General features: G+C 40.0%; 1 protein-coding gene across 1 annotated transcript in view; it reads left to right on the top strand.

Annotated features, from left to right (window-relative positions):
• MAPK1 (mitogen-activated protein kinase 1) overlaps nucleotides 1-21,921 on the top strand; it is a 119,033-nt gene that overhangs the window by 72,536 nt on the left and 24,576 nt on the right. The window contains exons 2-4 of the mRNA XM_072819101.1: nucleotides 5,577-5,759; nucleotides 7,928-8,117; nucleotides 15,703-15,819. Of these exons, the coding sequence (XP_072675202.1) occupies nucleotides 5,577-5,759; nucleotides 7,928-8,117; nucleotides 15,703-15,819 (490 nt within the window). The remainder of the gene's footprint in view (nucleotides 1-5,576; nucleotides 5,760-7,927; nucleotides 8,118-15,702; nucleotides 15,820-21,921) is intronic.

The following is a 21,921-nucleotide window of genomic DNA, read 5'->3' as shown; positions in this document are numbered from 1 at the left end:
CACATGTCATCTTATTTTTAATTGAACCATTCTTAAATTCCCAAGATTAAGTACTACTTGCACATAATGGATTTTTAATGTGTTGTTGAATTATACTTACTCATTTTTTGTTGATTTTCAAGCCTGTGCTTATAAAAGAGATAGGTCTTTTTGTTTGTTGTAGGGGTGTTTGCTCTTTTTGCACAAGTTCTGGGGCTTTTTTTTTTTTTTTTTTTTTTTTTTTGATAGAGCAGGAGGAGTTGCAGAGGGAAAAAGGACAAGCAGACTCTGCTGGATGCAGAGCCTGACAAGGGGCTTGATTTCACAACCCTGAGATCATGACTTGAGCCTAAATCAAGAGTCAAATGCTCAACCGACTGAGTCACCCAGGCACCCCTGGTCTTTAGTTTTGGCTTTAGTTCTTTCTCATCATCATCACTTTTTATTTATTTTTAAAGATTACTTATATTAGGGGCTCCTGGGTGGCTCAAGGGCTGAGTATCATACCTTTGGCTCAGGCCGTGGTCCTAGGGTCCCACATCAGGCTCCCTGCAGAGAGCCTGCTTCTCCCTCTGCCTGTATCTCTGCCTCTCTGTGTGTTTCTTTCATGAATAAATAAAATCTTTTTTTAAAAAAAAGATTATTTACCTTATAGAGATGAGTTAGGAAGATTTCCCTTAATGTTGAACAATTTGTTTAAATTTTGTTTTTGAAAAGAGCAAGTTTATCAGTTCAAAGAAAAAAATACGAGTATCTAAAATTAACTCATTCAAAGACTATATAATCACATACTAGATTGAGATCCTAAGCCACACCCATAAGTTGTTTACAGAGAGACCCTTAAAGCAAAAGTTGCAGCATGGTGTTAGTTGTGGGGGAAATGGAGATGAGCAAAAATCAAATTCTTAAAAGGGAAAAGTTGAAAATGCCAAAGTGATTTTATAATTTTAAAAATATTTATTTATTTATTTATTTATTCATGAGAAACACAGAGAGAGAGGCAGAGACAGAGGGAGAAGCAGGCTTCCTGCAGGAGCCCGATGTGGGACTTGATCCCAGAACTCTAGGATCACGCCCTGAGCCGAAGGCAGACGCTCAACCTCTGAGCCACCCAGGAGTCCCTAATTTTTTTTTTTTTTTTTTTTTTTTTAGATTTTTATTTATTCATGAGAGACATAGAGGCAAAGACATAGGCAGAGGGAGAAGCAGGCTTCTCTCAGAGAGCCCGATGTGGGACTCAATCCTCCGACCAGGATCATGCTCTGAGCTGAAGGCAGATGCTCAACCTCTGAGACACCCAGGCAACCCAGTGCCAAAGTGATTTTAAAACAAAAGCTAGGGGATCCCTAGGTGGCTCAGTGGTTCAGCGCCTGCTTTTGGCCCAGGGCGCGATCCTGGAGTCCCGGGATCAAGTTCCGCATTGGGCTCCCGGCATGGAGCCTGCTTCTCCCTCTGCCTGTGTCTCTGCCTCTCTCTACCTGTGTCTATCATAAATAAATAAATCTTTAAAAAAAGATTAAAAAAATAAAACAAAAGCTAACACAAACTCCACAGTAAAAGATATAGCAAAATAAAATACATAAAACAAAACTGAGAAATCCAAGAAGAAATGAGCAAATAAAGAATTGTGGAAGAGTGTAAAACAAACTGTTTGTGATCAGTCCTATGGCAGATTGTATAAAACAATAGGAAATAACCCAACTCCATGGACAGGATCATACTTTCTTTTCAAGTAGGAGCCAACGAGGAGGATTTCATGCCTTCGCACTTAAAAGGGGGCAGTTGGTTATTTCATCACCTAAGTGTTGATACAGCTGGAGGGGTATGTTCACCATAACCCCTTCCCCCCAACAATCTTGGCTTAGAAGCAAATTTTTGGCCTTGTTTGACTACCCTGTTTTAGTAAAACTAGAAATTTAAAATGTTAATATTAAACCAGTGTATTAAACTGTGTTCTCTTTTATCGGACTCATGCTCTATGATTTTAATTGCCCCAAAAGTTTTAAATTATAAAAATATTATCAATATTGGATAAAGTTGTTTGAATGACATGTCCCTCTGCCTGCCTACCTGAAAATCAGTGGTTTTAGGCATTCATGCAGCAAACCTAAGCAAAATAAGATTTGAGTAGTGATTCTTTTACTTAAGGAAATAAATACATTTCATTTCAAAGTATTGGGGGCATCTAAGTGCAATATATTAATGGTAGTGTGGGAGAATTGAAGTCGAATAAGGTAAGGTGCCTCCTACAGTATAGTTTTGCGATGGAGACAGACAAATGTATCAGTAATACTCAAAATAAGCAAACTGACAAATACCATATAGAAGCACAAACTTGAGAATAAACTTACTTGGCTTTTTTCTATTTCTGGCACTTACTTGAGGAAACAAGAAGCAGTGTCTTATTTATTGCCTGTCAGTGTTATTGCTTCAGTCAGTGGACCAGATACTAATTATTTTTTAAAGATTTTATTGATTTATTCATGATAGACACAGAAAGAGAGAGAGAGGCAGAGACACAGGCAGAGGGAGAAGCAAGCTCCATGTCAGGAGCCCGACATGGGACTTGATCCCGGGACTCCAGGACGGCGCCCTGGGCCAAAGGCAGGCGCTAAACCGCCGAGCCACCCAGGGATCCCCAGATATTGATATTTATTAAGATGAAAAGCTCTTATAGAAAAGATTAAATGGAATATTGATCATAAAGATAGTAGTAACATTCAAGATTAAAATTCATCACCATGGGGTGCCGGGGTGGCAGTCAGTTGAACATCCTGTTCCTGGTTTTGGTTCAGGTCATGATCCTCAGGGTCAGGAGATCAAGCCCCAAGTAAGACTCTGCACTCAGTGGGGAGTCTACTTCAAGATTCTGTCCCTCTGCCCCTCTCTGTGCTCTTTTGCTCACTTTCTCTAAAATAAATTCATCACGAAATTGAAGCATAATTATTACTGTTTCTGCTTGGAATTCTGTTAAGTCAAACCTTGAGGTCAACTTGGAAAGAACTGGGCTCTGTATAAGAGCTATGGAACTCTCTCTCTCTCTTTTTTTTAAGTTTATTTATTCTTTTTAGTGATCTCTACACCCAGTGTGGGGCTCAAATTCACGACCCCAAGATCGAGTTGCACACTTTCCCACTGAGCCAGCCAGGCACTCCTGGAACTCTTTTTGAAGAATACTTTATAGGTTTTGTTATATGATTACCCAAATACTTTGGTTAAATACTTGGGAAAAAAAAAGAAAGAGCCCCTATGGAAAGCAATATGGAGATTCCTCAAAGTATTAAAAATAGAATTACCATATGATCCAGTAATTCCACTACTATTTACCCAAAGAATATTAAAACATTAATTTGAAAAGATATGGGCACCCATGTGCTTATTGGAATATTATTTATAATAGCTAACATGGAAGCAACCCAAGTGTCCACTGATAGATGAATGGGTGAAAATGTGGTGTACATATATACACACACACAGGAATATTACTCGAGTAGTCATTAAAAAAGAATGAAATTTTGCCATTTGCCGTGACATGGATGGATCTAGAGAGTATTATGCTAAGTGAAATAGAGAAGATAAATATATGATTTTACTCATATGTGGAATTTAAGAAACAAAAGAAATTAACAAAGAAAACAGAAAAATAGACTCTTCCTCCTACCCCCTTAAATATAGAGAACAAATGTTACCACAGGGGAAATGGATGAGGGGATGGATGAAATAGGTGAAGGGGCACCTACCATGATGAGCACTGAGTAATATATAGAATTGCTGAATCACACACTTGAAACTAATATAACAGTACATTAATTATACTAGAATTAAAAAAAAAACTTTTTTCCAGAAAGGAAGGCCTAGGATGAGGCACAGAATCTAGCTTTTTTTTTTTTTTTTTTTAAAGATTTATTGATTTATTGGAGAAAGTGCATGTGAGTGGGGGGAGGGGCGGAGGAAGAGAGAATCTTAGGTGGACAGCCTGCTGAGTGCAGAGCCCCATGCAGGGCTCAGTCCCAGGACCTCAAGATCATGACCTGAGCTGAAATGAAAGGTCAGATGCTTAACTAAGCCACCCAGGCACCCTGAAACTAGCATTTTTAACAAGAATGTCACGTGATCCTGATGCAGGGGTCTGAGGACCACAATTTGAGCAGCACTTTAGTTGAGCTGGGGGGCTCATCCATTAATGGCAACCTATCCTTGCTCTGTTGTCCCAGAGAGAGTGAGATAAAAAGAAAACTTCCTGAGAAAAGGATGTAAGCCTAAGGTACTTTTGATAAAGAGGGCCTAGGGAGATTAACTTTTTGGGTAAGTGAATTATCCTCTCTATAACTAAGGGAATCTTACCTGGACAATGTACATAAGAACACTGCTGTCCCTTACTTTTAAAACTATTGTGAAGACAAAATGCAATTATGTGTATGAAGAGGGTTTTTTTTAATGTGTTATAATAAGTTTCAAAATTATGTAGTATTTATCAATACTATCTTAAAGTGTGATTTTTTTTCCTTATGGCTTTTGTGTTTTATGATTAAAAACCATTTCTTTAAAAAGTTTGTTTGTTTGTTTATTTATTTATTTATTGAGAGGGAGCACAAGCAGGCAGAGGGGCAGAGGGAGAGGGAGAGGGAGAAACAGAGTTACCACTGAACAGGGAGGGAGCCTGACCCGGGGCTTCATCCCAGGACTGTGGGATCATGACCTGAGCTGAAGGCAGAAGCCCAATGGACTAAGCCACCCAGGTGCCCCTAAAGACTACTTTATTTTATGTTTTTAAAAAGACTTGTTTATTCATGAGACACACACACACACAGAGGCAGAGACATAGGCAGAGAGAGAAGCAGACTCTTCACAGGAGCTGGATGTGGGACTCAATCCCGGGATCACAACCTGAGCTGAAGGCAGACCCTCAACCACTGAACCACCCCAGGCATCCCTAAAAACTACTTTAATATACATAGAACCATCATTTTTCCTCACCAAGAATAGTTTGCTTATCATTTATATGAAGGTCATTCCTGCAACTGAGTGTACATAAATTGATTACTTGGAACAGTTAAAAAAAAAAAAAAGAAGAAAGAGTCATATCATTTTGCAAGTAAGACAGAGTGGATGCAAGCAATTGAGGCGTGTCCTCTGGGTCCATTTTTGTTAGGGATAAAGATGTGGTTGATGGTCTTTTGAATGTTTCTGCTGAGTCAGAGGAATCTGATACAACAATAGGAAGTTGTTTTGGAGACAGAAATGATTACTCTCAACAAAATGCAGTTGCTACTAAAAACAATGGGAAAATGTTTTATGCATGCATGTGTGGCCTAAAACCATGTTCCTGGGTTTATGACAGTGGGCATCGACATATTTACCAGGACTGGGCCCTTAGTTAAGTTTGATATTCAGTATGTGCTGCATTGTGCCAGCTGCATCTTTCCTGGCTTGAGGCTTTTTGTGGATAATATACAGGGTACCTTCATGTATATGAACTAAGTATTTACCCAGAGTGCTAAATATTTAATACGTTACTGATCTTTATTTTTCCTGCCAAGATGTTCTGAAACTATTTTAAATGCCATCTCTCCCCTCCCCTATTTTTTTTTTTTTAGCTCTGCTTATGATAATGTCAACAAAGTTCGAGTAGCCATCAAGAAAATCAGTCCTTTTGAGCACCAGACCTACTGCCAGAGAACCCTGAGGGAGATAAAAATCTTACTGCGCTTCAGACATGAGAACATCATTGGAATCAATGATATTATTCGAGCACCAACCATCGAGCAAATGAAAGATGTGTATCCTTTTCAGACAGCTGACTCCTGTGATTGGTCACCTTGTTGAGGAAATGTAACCTGAAATACTTGAACTTACCAGAGTAAAGAAAAAGTACACAAAGCACATTAAAGGGGAAATTGTAATCTGCTGGCTATTTACTAGAAGACTTGTGTGATTTTTTCTCTTTGATTTATCCGTTGTCAACTATTTTTCGTGTCTTGGCAAATCCAATATTTTCTCTGTTTTAGTAAAGATTTTAAGTGTAGTTATGGAAAATCTTAACACCGCTTCCAGTCATGTTTTTTTCCATTCAAGGTATGATTTTTTATGGTAGAAAGAGAAGGAATGAACAGTAGACTAAGAAAGAGGGTGCCCTGCATATCACCTGGTCAAATCCAGACTGTCCTGATCTTAGACGGTGTCATTTGCCTCTAGGTCTGTTTTCCCGTCTTTAGTATTAAGGCACTAGCTTTCATGACCTTTTAAAGCTGACTTAGCTCTGAAATTCTGCTTTTAACTATAAGCAACATTTAGAAATCTGGACTAAGTAGGTCCAGAGGTTGTTGCCTGGTTAAAGACTGCATTTGAAAGATAGAAGCGTTAAGTATACTGAAGAGGATCTGCCAGAAAAAAAGTTACTGTTTGGGCTAGTACAGCATTCCTACCAGTTTTCCTAGTTTGCATTCTGCGCCCCCACCCCCCAAGGACAAGCAACTCACTGTTTCCTTTCCATTTTTAAGCAGCTCTGTAATGAAGTTATTGTGTTATTTTAAGTAAAATGTCTCCTGCTGCTGCCACCTGTTGTCCTTCTTTACCTTTTACTAGGAAAATCCAGTCTCTTTGAAGATGATTAGTTTTATTTTTTAATTTTTTAAAAAAGATTGTATTTATTTATTCATGACAGACACACAGAGAGTGAGAGGCAGAGACACAGGCAGAGGGAGAAGCAGACTCCATGCAGAGAGCCCGTTGTGGGACTCGATGCCGGATCTCCAGGATCACACCCTAGGCTGAAGGCGGCGCTAAACCGCTGGGCCACCAGGGCTGCCCTATTTTTTAATTTTTAGAAAAGATTTTATTTATTTATTTGACAGCACAAGCATGGGGAGTGGCAGGCAGAGGGAGAGGGAGAAGCAGGCTCCCCACTGAGCAAGGAGCCCAAACCTACGTGAGGCTTGATTCCAGGGCCCCAGGATCATGACCTGAGCTAAAGGCAGACTCTTAACTGACTGAGCTAATCAGGCACCCCTCAAGATGGTAAGTTTTCAAATCATGTTTCCTCTGAATCCCAGTGTCTTATCTAGCATGAATCTGTAGGGGACATAAAATATTTTCACAGAAGTGAATATGTAAAAACACTGCTAGTGAAAGCTAGAGTTTTATAATTCAATTTCTGTAAGGAAGAAATCAACCAAAGATAAAGTTCTAGGTGGCTTAGATACATGGATATGCAAGAAAGCAAGAGGAGTAAAATGAGCTCCTGGTAGGAATGCTGTACTAGCCCAAACAGTAACTTTTTTTCTGGCAGATCCTCTTCAGTATACTTAACGCTTCTATCTTTCAAATGCAGTCTTTAACCAGGCAACAAAATGAGCATGATTTCCCAGGACTCTCTTTATTTAGGATCTTAATATTAGTTGAAGGGTCAAGCACACAGAAGGCTGAATTTAGTAGAGATGTGTTCTAGGTCCTATTTCCATTGGTTTTATGGTTGATTCTTAAGGACAAGAAGGGGGTGACTTGACAGGGGGTAAAAGAACAGTGACATTATAAGTTGTTGCTGGGCCAAAGAGAGGATGGGATGTATGATGCCTGCTGGCCACCACCCTCTTCCAGCCCTTTCCAGTAATCCTGGGAGAGGGTTTGTTGATGCTGGACAATTTGTAGGACTAGGAGATTCAGACTTGAAGATTGGCCAGTATTTCTGTAACAGCCTGTCTCAGCTCACTCTAGGCCCATTATTGGTCACATCAGTCATACATAAATGCCTGTTGTTTCACAGGACCTAAGAAGTGGTTCTCTATTTCCGATTTCTTCAGTAGATAAACCAAGTTTTCATCATTTCTCATTTTCCTTGCAGTCCTCATGATATAATAGTGGGCTGTTTGTGGAGAGGGTTCATTTTGTTTTTAGTGCTTTGCTAAGTGTAACCAGCCAGATACTTGGTTACCTTAACCTGTCTAAACAGATATATAGTACAAGACCTCATGGAAACAGATCTCTACAAGCTCTTGAAGACGCAACACCTCAGCAACGACCATATCTGCTATTTTCTTTACCAGATCCTCAGAGGGTTAAAATATATCCATTCAGCTAATGTACTGCACCGTGACCTCAAACCTTCCAACCTGCTGCTCAATACCACCTGCGATCTCAAGGTCAGCCAGGTTATTTACTCTCAGGGTGATATATATTGGAAAAACTCTTTCACTGGGGCATATTTATATTATTATATTTAAAATAAAAAAAATCACACCAAAAATACATGAAAACATTTTTATAGCTCCTCACCCCCCCACACCCACCCATCCAAGTAAAGAGTGCTATTCCTGTTCTCCATCTGATTGTTCCTTCCTCTCCAAAGGTAACCACTATAACATATTGGTATATCTTCTTTCAAAGTTTTTGCTGTGCTCTTACTTACATATGAACATTTATGCTTATATATATAAAAGCAGGATCATATGCATTATGTGTAAGTTAAAAAATCATCCATTTCATTGGTAACTTTTCTTCAATAAATTTTATACAAAGAACACTCAGAAAACAGAAGACTCAATGTTAATGACTTTAGTACCTGACTAAGACATTCCCAATAAATAGGGAAACCCTAGATCCTTACAGTCCTCAGAAGTCTCTTAAAAATGAGCAGCGTTGGCATATGTATATTTTTATTTTAATAGTAGCAGAGCTAAAAGAGGTGGGAAATCTCCAGATGCATTAGATAAGAGGGGATGTGGATTCAGTCTGATAAAAATGCATGTGAATCCAAGAAGACATATATAAATGGAAAGATATCCAGTGTCTGTGGATTGCAAGACTTAATACTGTTTAGAAGGCAGTGCTCTCCCATATTGAATGAGTCAGGATGATCCCTGTCAGAGCTCAAGGTGGCTTTTTTTTTCTTTTTTTTTTATTTAGTTGACAGAGCGTAAGCAGGTGGAGTGGGAGCGCGGGACACGCAGGCTCCCCATTGAGTAGGGAGCCCTATGCAAGGCTTAATCCCAGTACTCTGGATCATGACCTGAGCGGAAGGTAGACACTTAACTGCCTGAGCCACTCAGGTGCCCTCTCCAGGTAGCTTTTTTTGCAGAAATGGACAGGCTGGTCCTGAAATGCATATGGAAATTCAAGAGTCCCAAAATAGTCAAAATAATCTTTGGAAAGAAATTGGAGGGCTTATTACACTTCTTGATTTCAAAACTTACTACAAAACTATAGTAATCAAGACATTCTGATATTGCCATAAGAGTGGGGCATATAGATCAATGAAATAAAATTGTGAGTTAATAAATAAACCTGTATGTTTATGATAACTGATTTTTGGTGTGAGTGCCAAGGTCATTCTTTTCAACGAATGATCAAAGTGCTGGGACAACTGGATATATGCTCATACCATATATAAAAATTAACACAAAACAAATCAAAGACCTAAGAAAAATATTTTATAAGAGTTTATTTATTGAAAGAGACAGAATGTATATAGAGTGAGCATGAGAAGGGGCAGAAGGGGAGGGAGACAGACAAGCAGACTCCCTGCTGAGTGTAGAGCAGGAGCCAGTTACCAGCCAATCCCAGGACCTCATGACCTGAGCTAAAGTTGGATGCTTAACTGTGCCACCCAGGTGCCCCTAAATACGTAAATTTAAGAGCTAAACTAGAATAGACTTGGAAAACATAGGAGTGAATCTTAGCAATCTGTGTTAGGTGGATCCTATTAGACATGACACTGCATTAGGCAGATCCTATTAGACGTGACACCAAAAACACAAGCAACAAAAAGAAAAGAAATTGGATTTCATCTAGATTAGGAATCTGTTACAAACTAAACCATCAAGAAAGTGAAAAGAAAAAAAAAAGTGAAAAGACAACCCACAAAATGAGAGAAAAAATATTTGTAAATCCTGTAACTGATAAGAAACATATTAGAACATATGAAAAACTCTTGAAACTCAACAACAAAAGATAAATAGCCCAGCTTAATATTGGGCAAAGGATCTGAATGGACATTTCTGTAAAGAAGTTATGCAGACAGCCAATAAATACATAAAAAAATGCTTGGTATCATAAGTCAGGGAAATGCAAGTCAAAACTACAATGAGATACCACTTTATACACACTATGATGGTATAATCAGATAATATGTATTGGTGAGGATTCCACCTCTTGGTGTATACCTAAGTAAAATGAGAATGTGTTCACATAAAAACTAGCATACAAATATCTAAAGTAGCATAACAGTCCAAAAGTGGAAACAATTTGAATGTATTTGACTATGAATAAATAAAATGTGGTAGATCCATACAATGGAATAGAAGGGAATGGATGTAACTTGCTACAATGTTACATTGTAACATTGGCAAATCTTAGAAAATTATTCTGTAAGTGAAAGAAGCCAGTCACAAAAGATTACATATTGTGTGGTTCTGTTTACATGAAGTGTCTAGAATATACAAATCTGTAGCAACAGAAAATGGATTAAAAAAAATCCTAGGGATTGTGGAGGAAATGAGGAGACTGCTAATAGATACAAGATTTCTTCTTGTGGTTACAAAAATCCTTTAAAATTAGGAGGTGGTAACAGTTGTGTACCTTGTGAGTATAACACCAAAACCATTGAATTGTATACCTTATGTGGATGAATTGTATGGTATATGTCTCAAAGTTATTTAAAAAGGACATTTAGGTATATAGCAATGATCATTTCTTGGATTGCAGTTTAACAGCCATTCCTGTGAGAAGCCCATAAAAATATACCTGGCAAGGGAGAGGGAGGAGTGTATGCCCTTGCAATCTCCAAACCAATAGGTCAGAAGTCTGATAAATGATAGATGATTGTAATAATATATACTATGACTGAGATACTGAAAAGAATAATGTACAAATGCAAAGGAGAAAGGTGGGTTAGTTCTAGCTGGGGCTTTAAGCAGCATCAGGAAGCAGGTGGTGTCCATGCTGGTCCTCTAAAGACAGGTAGGCTTTCGGTGAGGGAGTGACTGTGTTGGGCACAGGGTATCATAGTAGACAAAAGGAACAACAGAAAGAAAGGTAAGAAGTTAAAGGATTAGTGCATAAACACTGAGGCCCACTTTTTGTGGCTGCAGCTTTGGGAGTAATTGGAAGTCGTTGTCACTAAAGTTGGAGGTAGGTCATGGAGAATCTTCTGGAACTATATAAAAAAAAAAACAAAACCAAAAAAAAACGGTGAGTTCTGTTTCCAGGTGGTCACTCAGCTTACTCACTATCATTTAGTGTTTAAAACAGGGTGACCAACATCCTGTGAGATGTGGTAAAAGGTAGGTATCTTCTTACATTACACACAGGTTAGACTCTGTCACCTCTTGGGATCCTACAGAGTTAGATTCATGTCTTACATGAGGGTGTAAACAGATCCTGTCCCACCAATCTGCAACTAAAAGCCAGGGAGGCACAAAACGAATATAACTGCTTGTAGGAATGGCCACACTTCATTGGCTCTTCATGATTTTCTGGAAAAATTAGGTATTTTTGTGTCTCCTAATTTTTTTCTATTTTCTCTTCTTTTTACCATAACTCTGTTATGACAGATTGCTTTTTGTTTTTAGAGAGACATTATCTTTTTTTTTTTTTTTTTTTTTTTTTAAGATTTTATTTATTCAGAGAGAGAGAGAGAGGCAGAGACACAGGCAGAGGGAGAAGCAGGCTCCATGCAGGGAGCCTGACAAGGGACTTGATCCCAGGTCTCTGGGATCACTCCCTGGACTGAAGAAAGCGATAAACTGCTGAGCCACCCGGGCTGCCCGATTGGAGAGACATTATCAATCAGTATTTCCAGTATGTAATATTTTGGGGGAAAGTTGACTCTTAACTTTTGTTTGAAAATGCTCATCCTTAAGAAGAAAACAAATAGAACCAGGCTACTTTGTTGTCTATTCTCTGTTTCTGGGCTTGTCTTTACCTAGGGCCATTTTATTCTTACTCACCAAAATTTACACCCACGTTGATATTTGATATATCTGTGTTGTTGGCCATCTGCACAATCCAAGTATTGTTTTCAAAACTCAGTATAACAGACTCAGAAACACAATAGGATAATTTAGATATTTACAGCAGTACAATTCACCCACATTTTGAAATATACATATGGGGCATGCTTCATTCAATGGGCATATAAATATTGAGAGAATCTCATTGTAAAGATGAGTATGGTATGTCATCCCTGATTTGTCATGGTGAACATGTCCGAAAGGCAGGTCAGGGTATAGTGGCAGTTCAGGTGTATATATGATGGTTGAGAGAGCACCAGTGGGGAAAAGGGTCTTTCCCTGCTTGCCCTCTGAAGTCACTGTATATCTATCACGTCTTCACTGCTTGGGGGTGACCATGATACCTGTACCACAGGCCTTTGTGCCTGGAAAATTGTAGCCTGTGATCTTACCTCTTATTATTTAGGGTTTTTTTGAATTTTCAAGTAGACAGTCCTGTCATTTCTTTCTTTTTCCATTGGCTTCTGTGTTACTGAACTATTTCTTAGTCTTGAGCCCTTGGGATATCAGCTGTTATTAGTATTTTAAACTGTTAACTTTTTGACTCTCATACTAGTCAGGGTCAGCACCAGTAAGATTTCTCTCGTTTCATTAAACATGCTTTGCACTTGTTATCTGAAGCTCTGAGACAAGTAGATGTTGACCTCTTAGAACCCTTCTGGGAGCCGAGCCCCTCTTGGAGACTCCCATTTTATTTCTCAGGGCCATAGAAACACAAGAGTTACAGATCCTATTTGGAGATTCTGCTAGCATATTTCTAGTGGAACTAGTGGAACTACCAGGGAAATGAGGTCTCTAGCAGTTTGTGTCCTTAATGTTTGCTAGACAGCCCACAGAAATCCCAGTTGGAGTCCCAAGGGTGCTAGGATCACAGTGGTTGTGGTTTTCAGTGTGCCTGGGAAAGAAGACTGGAAAATGGGAAATGAAACCAGTCTTTGGGGTTTCCTTTGTTTAATGAAAATCTGAGTTTACACAGGCTGTAAAATAGCCAGGTAGGAGTGCTGGAGGTCATTTTATGTTTCTTGTACCATATCCTGCTTGTCCACAATGGACAATGCCATAAAAGTTTAGCTAGCCTTCAGTGTTGTGATGTTACTGTTTTGTATGTTTTTAATCATAGGAGCTTTTCATTGATAACCGTGAATAGAGTGGTAAAATCTTTTAGAAGTCAGAACTCTACATCTCCCTCTTTATTTTTAAAATTGTAACCAATGACTTTTTGAGAACCTGCTGGTTCTATGTCCTTTGCTAGATGTGGTAGATACAAATATAAAACATGGTACACCAACTCAGTATTTTGAAAATTGATCACTATAAAAGAAAGGGATGAAATGTCTTTCCTATCTTTCCATTAGGATTTGTGCATCAGGATAAACAGCTCCAGTTGATGAACAATGGCTCTTAATCTTTTTAGAATGCCAGCTAATAAATGCGAACAAATAATAAAACTAGAAAAAACCACCATTTGCAACTTCAATGAAATATGTGGTTTACAGCATAGAATCCACGGATCCTCTGCTCTCTTCACTCAGACTCTCAGACCCTAGGTGGGCTGCCACTGCCTCCCCATGAATTTTCGCTTCACCTCACACATAGACTACGTCTACGTCCTGCTCTGGAGCTCCCTCTTACCTCCACTTGGGTGTCTCATACCCCCATGGGCTGCTGCAGTTCTCCCAATCCCACAGAGATCCTTATGTCATATGATCTCCCTCTTAAGGGCCTTTTTTTGTTTGTTTTTTGTTTTTTCTTCTTAAGGGCCTTTGGACTAGATTTCTCATAGGGAGGGGAAGAGGAAGAGCAATTTCACATTTAGTTTTAATCTTAAGGAAATAGATGTATTGCAGAATTCAGTATGATAGGTTATGTCATCTTTCCTAGCAAAGGAAAACTAGGAATTCCAGTTTTTAATTTTTCCTTCCTCAGTATTGCCACTTTTGAAAGCTGTAATTTTACTAACGATTTTTTTAAAATTTTTATTTATTTATGATAGTCACAGAGAGAGTGAGAGAGAGAGAGAGAGGCAGAGACACAGGCAGAGGGAGAAGCAGGCTCCATGCACCGGGAGCCCGACGTGGGATTCGATCCCGGGTCTCCAGGATCACGCCCTGGGCCAAAGGCAGGCGCCAAACCGCTGCGCCACCCAGGGATCCCCGATTTTTTTTTTTTTTAACGATTATTTAAAGTAAGGTTTTAATCCCGGTAATTCTATACTCTGATTTTTTTTTTTTTTTTGGAGATTTTATTTATTCATGAGAGAGACACAGAGAGAGGCAGAGACATAGAGAGAGAAGCAGGCTCCTTGTGACTCAATCCCAGGACCCTAGGATCATGTCCCGAGCCGAAGGCAGATGCTCAACCACTGAGCCACTCAGGTGTCCTTCACTTTTATTTTTTAAGATTATCAATAATTTAAAAAAAAAGATTATCAATAATTCAGATATTGTAAAAAGTGGTCAGTACCAGGGTCTGTGCCAATTAATCCACCCCAGTTGTGCTTCCTATAAACATGTAAAGTAAGGCATTTGTTCACCAAACGTCAAGTGCCCACCATGTGTGTCACACATAGGAATAACAAGTCAATCAAGTGTTGCCTTTTTTAGGGACTTGATACTCTTTTAGCTGGGGAGATGGGCATATGGACAGCTAACTATCATGGATTGTGGGATGTACTTTAATAAGCGTCTAACAAAGTATTAGAGGAGTTTAGAAAAGTAAGCAATCAGGCAGCCCTGGTGGCGCAGCGGTTTGGCGCCGCCTGCAGCCTGGCTGTGATCCTGGAGACCGTGGATTGAGTCCCACGTCGGGCTTCCTGTAGGGAGCCTGCTTCTCCCTCTGCCTGTGTCTCTGAATAAATAAACAAAATCTTTAAATTAAAGAAAAGAAAGAAAAGTGAGCAACCAGTTCTTGGGGGATATTGTTGATTGCTGGGATACCTCTCAGAAGGGGTAACTTTCAAGCTGGGTTTAGGGTAAAGGAATGGTATGGCTAGGGCACTCAGTGGAGAGGTCATTGTACAGTTAGGTTATAAAAGCAGGTGTAGTCTGGAGTCAGTAAGAATAGATGTGGGCAGAGAAGGTAGTGGGAGACATGAGATCGGGAAGGTAGCTTGGTGGCAGCATGTGGTCTTGAAGGACACTGAGCCACCCAGGCGTCCCTCCAGATATTTATTGAAAAAAAAAAAAATTAGCCTGGGTGGCTCAGCGGTTTAGCACCGCCTTCAGTTCAGGGCATGATCCTGGAGACCCAGGATCGAGTCCCACATCAGGCTCTCTGCATGGAGCCCTGCTTCTCGCTCTGCCTATGTCTCTGTCTTTCTCTCTGTGTGTGTCTCTCTACGAATAAATAAATAAAATCTTTTTTTAAAAAATCTACATTTGAGCAGACTTACATAGTTTAAACCCATGTTCTTCAAGAGTCAACTGTGTATTATATTTAAATTTTATATGTGTTGGAGTAGCACCAAAGTATGGATAGCCAGCAGGCACTTCTATGAGTCAGCAAAAATTAGAGTCTGGATATTTACCTTAAAAAATTTCATCTTTAGTATATGAAACCTCTTCTAAGGCTTTGGGAATAGATTGCATGGAAGGGAAGGAAGTGGGAAGAATCTTTGGAGGTACCTGCATTTATGAATCTGGTGGAGGACAGGAAGTAAGTCTGAGGTACTAATTTCATTACAGTCTCTGAGGTGTCCCTTTTTTTTTTTCTCTTCTAGATCTGTGACTTTGGCTTGGCCCGTGTTGCAGATCCGGATCATGATCACACAGGGTTCCTGACGGAGTATGTAGCCACACGTTGGTACAGGGCTCCAGAAATTATGTTGAATTCCAAGGTAAGGTTTGCATAAAAAGAAAACCAAGAAGCAAAAGAACTGTGGCTCTGTGTTGCTAAGTCTCCCTCTCAGTAAGTCTGTGTCTACCTAGGTTGAGGCTTGGCCTGTGTGGCCAGAACCATGCTTAATCTCCAGCATGAACCTTCCAGGCCCTGGGTTTTGGCCTCTTTACCTCCACTGCAGTAATGGTGATGTGTTGTAGAATTGGGGGGTATGCCTGTCTGGTCACTGTTAAAACAAATGGTCTGTGTCCTGGCTGTTGGTTCGCTCTTCTGAAGTCTTTCTTACGGCAGCTTTTACAATCTCTGCTGCCACAGCTGAGTACAGGCTGGGCTTGTTATAGGTTATCCCAAGTGCATATTTTTCTGAAGGTGGGCCAGGACTATTCTATAAAGGTCAGATTTATCTGATAATGAAGAATGTCTCTTCAGCAAAATTGTACTGTAGTTTGAAGAAAACATAGGTGTGGAAAGAACAGGAACTACTATGGGTTCTTTCAAAATTATGTGGTGGTCCTGCTTCCAAATGCACCTCTGCATCTGAAAGTGTCTATGGAGAGTGCATACAGGTGGAAGACAATCATTTCTAACAATATCTGTGCCTTGGTTATAAGAAATGATTGAATAAATTTATAAAGGCAAGAAAAAGTGAAGTATGACATCTTTGTTAGGTTTATGAGCCAGGTGGCACACATTGAGGGCTGCTGTGGAGATTGAGATTCAGTATTTTGGGGGCACCTGGGTGACTCAGTTGGTAAAAGTATCTGCCTTCACCTCAGGTCATGATCCCAGGTCAAGAGCCTGCAGTGGACTCCCTGCTCAGTGGGGAGCCTGCTTCTTCCTCTGCCTCTGCTCCTATGCCTACTTGTGCTCGCTCTCTCTCTCTCTCTCTGCCAAATAAATAAATATATTTTTTTAAAGAAAAGTACACAAGGATTTTTTTTTAAGATTTTTTATTTATTCATGAGAGAGACAGACAGACACACACACACACACACACACACACACACGCACACAGGCAGACTTCAGGCAGGGAGCCCGACGTGGGACTGGATCCTGGGCCTCCAGAATCACGCCTTGAGCTGAAGGCAGCGCTAAACCACTGAGCCACCTGGGCTGCCTTATTTATTTATTTATTTATTTATTTATTTATTTATTTATTCTTCTTCTTCTTTTTCTTTTTTAAGATTATTTATTTATTCATAGAGACACACACAGAGAGAGAGAGAGAGAGGCAGAGACACAGGCAGAGGGAGAAGCAGGCTCCATGCAGAGAGCCTGACGTGGGACTCGATCCAGGGTCTCCAGGATCACGCCCTAGGCTGCAGGCAGCGCTAAACCGCTGCGCCACCTGGGCTGCCCTATTTTTTTTTTTTTTTTTTTAAGAGAGATTCAGTATTTTTTTTTCTTTCCAAAGTTTATTTTGGACAAACTAGTTGAAGTCAGTTTGTTTTTTTTTGTTTTGTTTTGTTTTGTTTTGTTTTGTTTTGTTTTAAGATTTTATTCATTCATGAGAGACAGGCAGAGACACAGGCAGAAGGAGAAGCAGGCACCATGCGGGGCGACCAATGCGAGACTCGATCCCAGGACTCCAGGACCATGCCCTGGGTGGAAGGCAGGCATTTAACCTCTGAGCCACGCAGTCGTCCCGAAGTCAGTTTTTTTAATATATCATTTGCAAATAGTATATAAGTGAAGTATCAAATTTGAAAAAGCATGAACTCCACATACTTCTATAATATCTCAAAAAAAATTTTTTTTTTTTTAATTTTTATTTCTTTGTGATTGTCACAGAGAGAGAGAGAGAATGAGGCAGAGACACAGGCAGAGGGAGAAGCAGGCTCCATGCACCGGGAGCCCGACGTGGGATTCGATCCCGGGTCTCCAGGATCGCGCCCTGGGCCAAAGGCAGGCGCCAAACCGCTGCGCCACCCAGGGATCCCTCAAAAAATTTTTTTTAGATTTTATTTATGTATTCATGAGAGAGGCAGAGACACAGGCAGAGGGAGAAGCAGGCTTCCTGCGAGGAACCTGATGTGGGACTCGATCCTGAGAATCTGGGATCATGCTGAACTGAAGGCAGACGCTCCACCGCTGAGCTACCCGGGCATCCCTAATATCTCAAAATTTGCACTTAATTCCATCTGTTGGTTTGCCAAGTACCCCCAATACCAAGTGGACAAGGAGAAACTGAAGAGGCAGCATGGTCCAGATTGGTAGAAGCAGTTTTAGCACATAAATTTTTTTACATCTTTTTTTTAAGATTTATTTATTATTCATGAGAGATACACAGAGAGAGACAGAGACACAGGCAGAAGGAGAAGCAGGCTCCCTCCAGGGAGCCCGATGTGGGACTCAATCCAGGATCCGAGCTGAAGGCAGGCGCCCAACTGCTGAGCCACCCGGGTGGCCCTTTTTACATATTTTAATACATACTTATTACAAAGCTTGTCTTGGGCAACCGCAAAGTCAGTCAATTTCTGTATTCACCTGCCAGACCTTAAAAGTATACATAGAGGCCTTAACTGGGCTCAGTCACATATACTGTCCAGATGGCCTCCAAAATACCTATTCTTTCTAGGCTACATCCTTGAAAATGGCTCCCATTGTGGAAGCAGTGGTCAGACTGTATGTTCAAGGACAGGGGAGTGGGTAAGGAGCTTCCTGTTGCCTGGGTCCAGCTCCAGGGTCACATCTTCTTCAGCGCCATCTACTGTTAATGTAATGTGAATATATATGAAGAAAAGCAATAAAACTGGCATTGGGCCTTGTGTCTCAGATCTAGGAACCAGAAATTGACCTAAGAAGCTTTAAGGGAATCCATTAGCCCATGAGCTTCACTCTCTTTCTTCATCCTTTATAAATAGAAAAGCTTGAGATGAACACTAAGTTATTTTATGAGGAAGTGGAATTTGTTTAAAGCAGTTAGTTAAAAAAAAAAAAAAGCAGTTAGTTATTCTAGATAAACATTTGTTTAGTTTAGTTATAAAAGTAAAATTCCATTAAAATAAATTTCATTATAAAGAAGGATGTAGTGTAACAGATGTTTCAAAGAAGAAAATGCCATGTTGATTCTCATAATTCTGTATTACACATAGTCCCAAATAGCAGGTTCTTTCTTTGGACTGGCCATGTGACAGCCATTCCAAACCAGAAGAATTTGCGTGTGTGCGTGGTGCTGGTGGTTGTAACGGAGAGCTGGCAGTGGGCTTTTTACCCTGGTGCCTTTGTGGCCCTGCAGCCTCCAATACAGTTTGAGGCGACTCCACTGTCTTCACCTTCTGGGGGGAAGTAACCCAAAAGGATGGCCTCTGTGTTTTATAAGATGCCCAGTGCCTCCTGCTTGTAAAGTTAACTGATGAAAACTGAATGGGAAATTCGTTTATTTACAGCACCTCTAGCCTGAGAATGTTACTCCTAGCACCGTATTAATTTTTTTCTTATTAATTTAGAACATTTTCAAACCTATAGAAAAATTGAGAGTACAGTGAACACCCATACACTCCTTCCCTAGTTTGTTTTTTTTTTTTTTTTTTTTTTTTCCTTCCCTAGGTTTAACAAGCTATTAACATCTTACTACTCCTTCAGTGGCTATCTCTGCCTCCCTCCCTGCCTCCTCCTCTCTTCCCTTTGGCCAAACCTTCTGACACTTCACCAACATAAAATACCACTTTACTCCTAGACCCTTGGGGCCATACTGATACTCATTAAAGGCAGAGGGGTGTTCTTTCCCCACACCTGTAGTACCCTTAGCGCATTGAGACAGTAAGCATTAATTCAGTGACAACCTAGTTATCCCGCCCAGAAGTTCTTTACAGCTGTTTGTTTTATTTTCAGTCTGTGATCTAATCACGTTTCATGCATTGTGCTCAGTCTAGAACAGTCCTCCCGCCCTTCCTGTCTTCTTCATGACATTGAATGCTTTGCAGAGTACAGATCAGTTCCTTATGATTAGGTTTAGGTCACAATCTTCTGGCAGGAACCCCATGGATTCTTAGAACCACATATATGGAGCAGCTTCTGTTTCTCAGCAGTTTAAACCCTCAATGACCCCTTGCCCCTATCACTTATATTGGGAATTTTCCAAATGTATTCATTCTACATTAATTCGCTGCTATTCTGTGAAGAGCTTCCTTTTTTTTCTCTTTTCTCTTCCTGTCTCCCACCTTTGTTTGTTTGTTTAAGATTTAGTCGTTTTAGGGGCAGCCCTGGTGGTGCAGCAGTTTAGCGCCGCCTGCAGCCTGGGGTGTGATCCTGGAGACCCGGGATTGAGTCCCACGTCGGGCTTCCTGCTTGGGGCCTGCTTCTCCCTCTGCCTGTTGTGTCTCTGCCTCTCTCTCACTCTCTCTGAATGAATAAATAAATAAATCTTTAAAAAAAAAAAAAGATTTAGTCGTTTTAGAAAGAGTACACAAGCTGGGTGTGGGGAGAGGGAGAGAGGAAGCAGACTCCCTGCTGAGTGGGGAGCTCAGTGCAAGGCTTGATCATGACCTGAGCCAAAACCAGGAGTCCATCTGAGCCACCCAGGTACCCATCCCAGCTTTAAACAAACAAACAAACAAAAAAACATTTATTACGGACTCATGAAATATGTGCTGTCCATTATCATCTTTATACTCATATCCCCATTTTGGCAGGCTAGCATGCTGTATTTGTAACATTTTATTTTCATAGAATTTTCAGCTTGCAGGAAAAGTGGGAAATTTAATACTGATCCAACGTCTAATGCATCATTTATATTCAGATTTTAAGTATTGTCCCAATAATCTTTATAGCTTTTCTCTCCCTGCTCCAGGCTCGCACAGGAATTATCTGAAATAATTCCTCGGCCTTTCTTGACCTTGATCCTTTTGAAGGGTACAGGTGGCTGTTTTGTAGAATGCACCTCAATTTTGTGTCATGTGTTCTGGGCATGAGTACCACAAAACAATGTTTTATTCTCAGTATGCTGTCAAGAGGTATAGCTGGTTTATGTCTGTATTGGTGAACAACATGTTGATACTTTGGTTAAATGGTGTCCTTTGATTCTCTGCCATGTAATGGTGATCATTATGGTTAATTATGGTAATAATTGTTATTAGGTGAGTAGGAATTTGTGAGGAAGTACTTTAAGATTGTGTAAGTTAGGGATCCCGGGGTGGCGCAGCGGTTTAGCACCTCCCTTTGGCCCAGGGCGCGATCCTGGAGACCCGGGATCGAATCCCACGTCGGGCTCCCGGTGCATGGAGCCTGCTTCTCCCTCTGCCTATGTCTCTGCCTCTCTCTCTGTGTGACTATCATAAATAAATAAAAATTAAAAAAAAGATTGTGTAAGTTATCTTCTTCATTATACTTTCAACCACTACTTTTTACCATGCATTGATGATTTTGTACCTCTATCATTCCTTCTTTGTTTTAGTTCTCTCCACTTAATTAACTCCTGGTTATCTTATTCAGTGGCTTCAGTTCCATAGCTACCATTCTGTATTTGATGTTGACATTGTCCCAGACTTTCTAATAGGAGCCACTTTGACATGTCCCCACTAATGTTGAGCGCTACTTTACTTTTTGGCACTAGATGCTCATAGTACTTTTCCCTGTCCCAGACTTGGAGCAGCCATTTCTCCAGGGAGCCCTGGTTCCTTTTAGTTATTTTGTGTGTGTGTTTTAAATGTCCCTCTTTATTTAGTTTTGGCTCAAAACAAAAGTTATTTTGGATTACAAGAATTTTGGGAATAATTATCTTGAAATTAAACCCCATTTTATCATAGTTGCAGATCTGATCATTCTGTGTTTGATTTTCAGAATTTTTTTTACTATGTTTCTCTAAACTTTAATATTTGGCTGAATTTTTTTCCTCTATTCGTATTATCACTATTACTATTTATCACCTAACATTTTCCATAAAATTCAACTTAACTTACCCTCCTTGGAGAGCTATCTTTTTTTACACTGTTGTATGATTTAGATAATTATTCCAAGTCTTTTCACAGAAGTCCTTTAAAAGAAAAAAATCATACCTGAAAATTGAATAGAAATAAAAGATAGGAAATATGGATTGGTAAACTGTAATGGAGCCAGCACACCCTGGGCACTGTGTATCATTGTCCCGTGTACCCCCACC

This window comes from Canis lupus, assembly GCF_048164855.1.
Source record: "Canis lupus baileyi chromosome 27 unlocalized genomic scaffold, mCanLup2.hap1 SUPER_27_unloc_1, whole genome shotgun sequence".
NCBI classification, from domain to species: Eukaryota; Metazoa; Chordata; class Mammalia; order Carnivora; family Canidae; genus Canis; species Canis lupus.
This window is presented reverse-complemented; position numbering and strand designations above follow the sequence as displayed.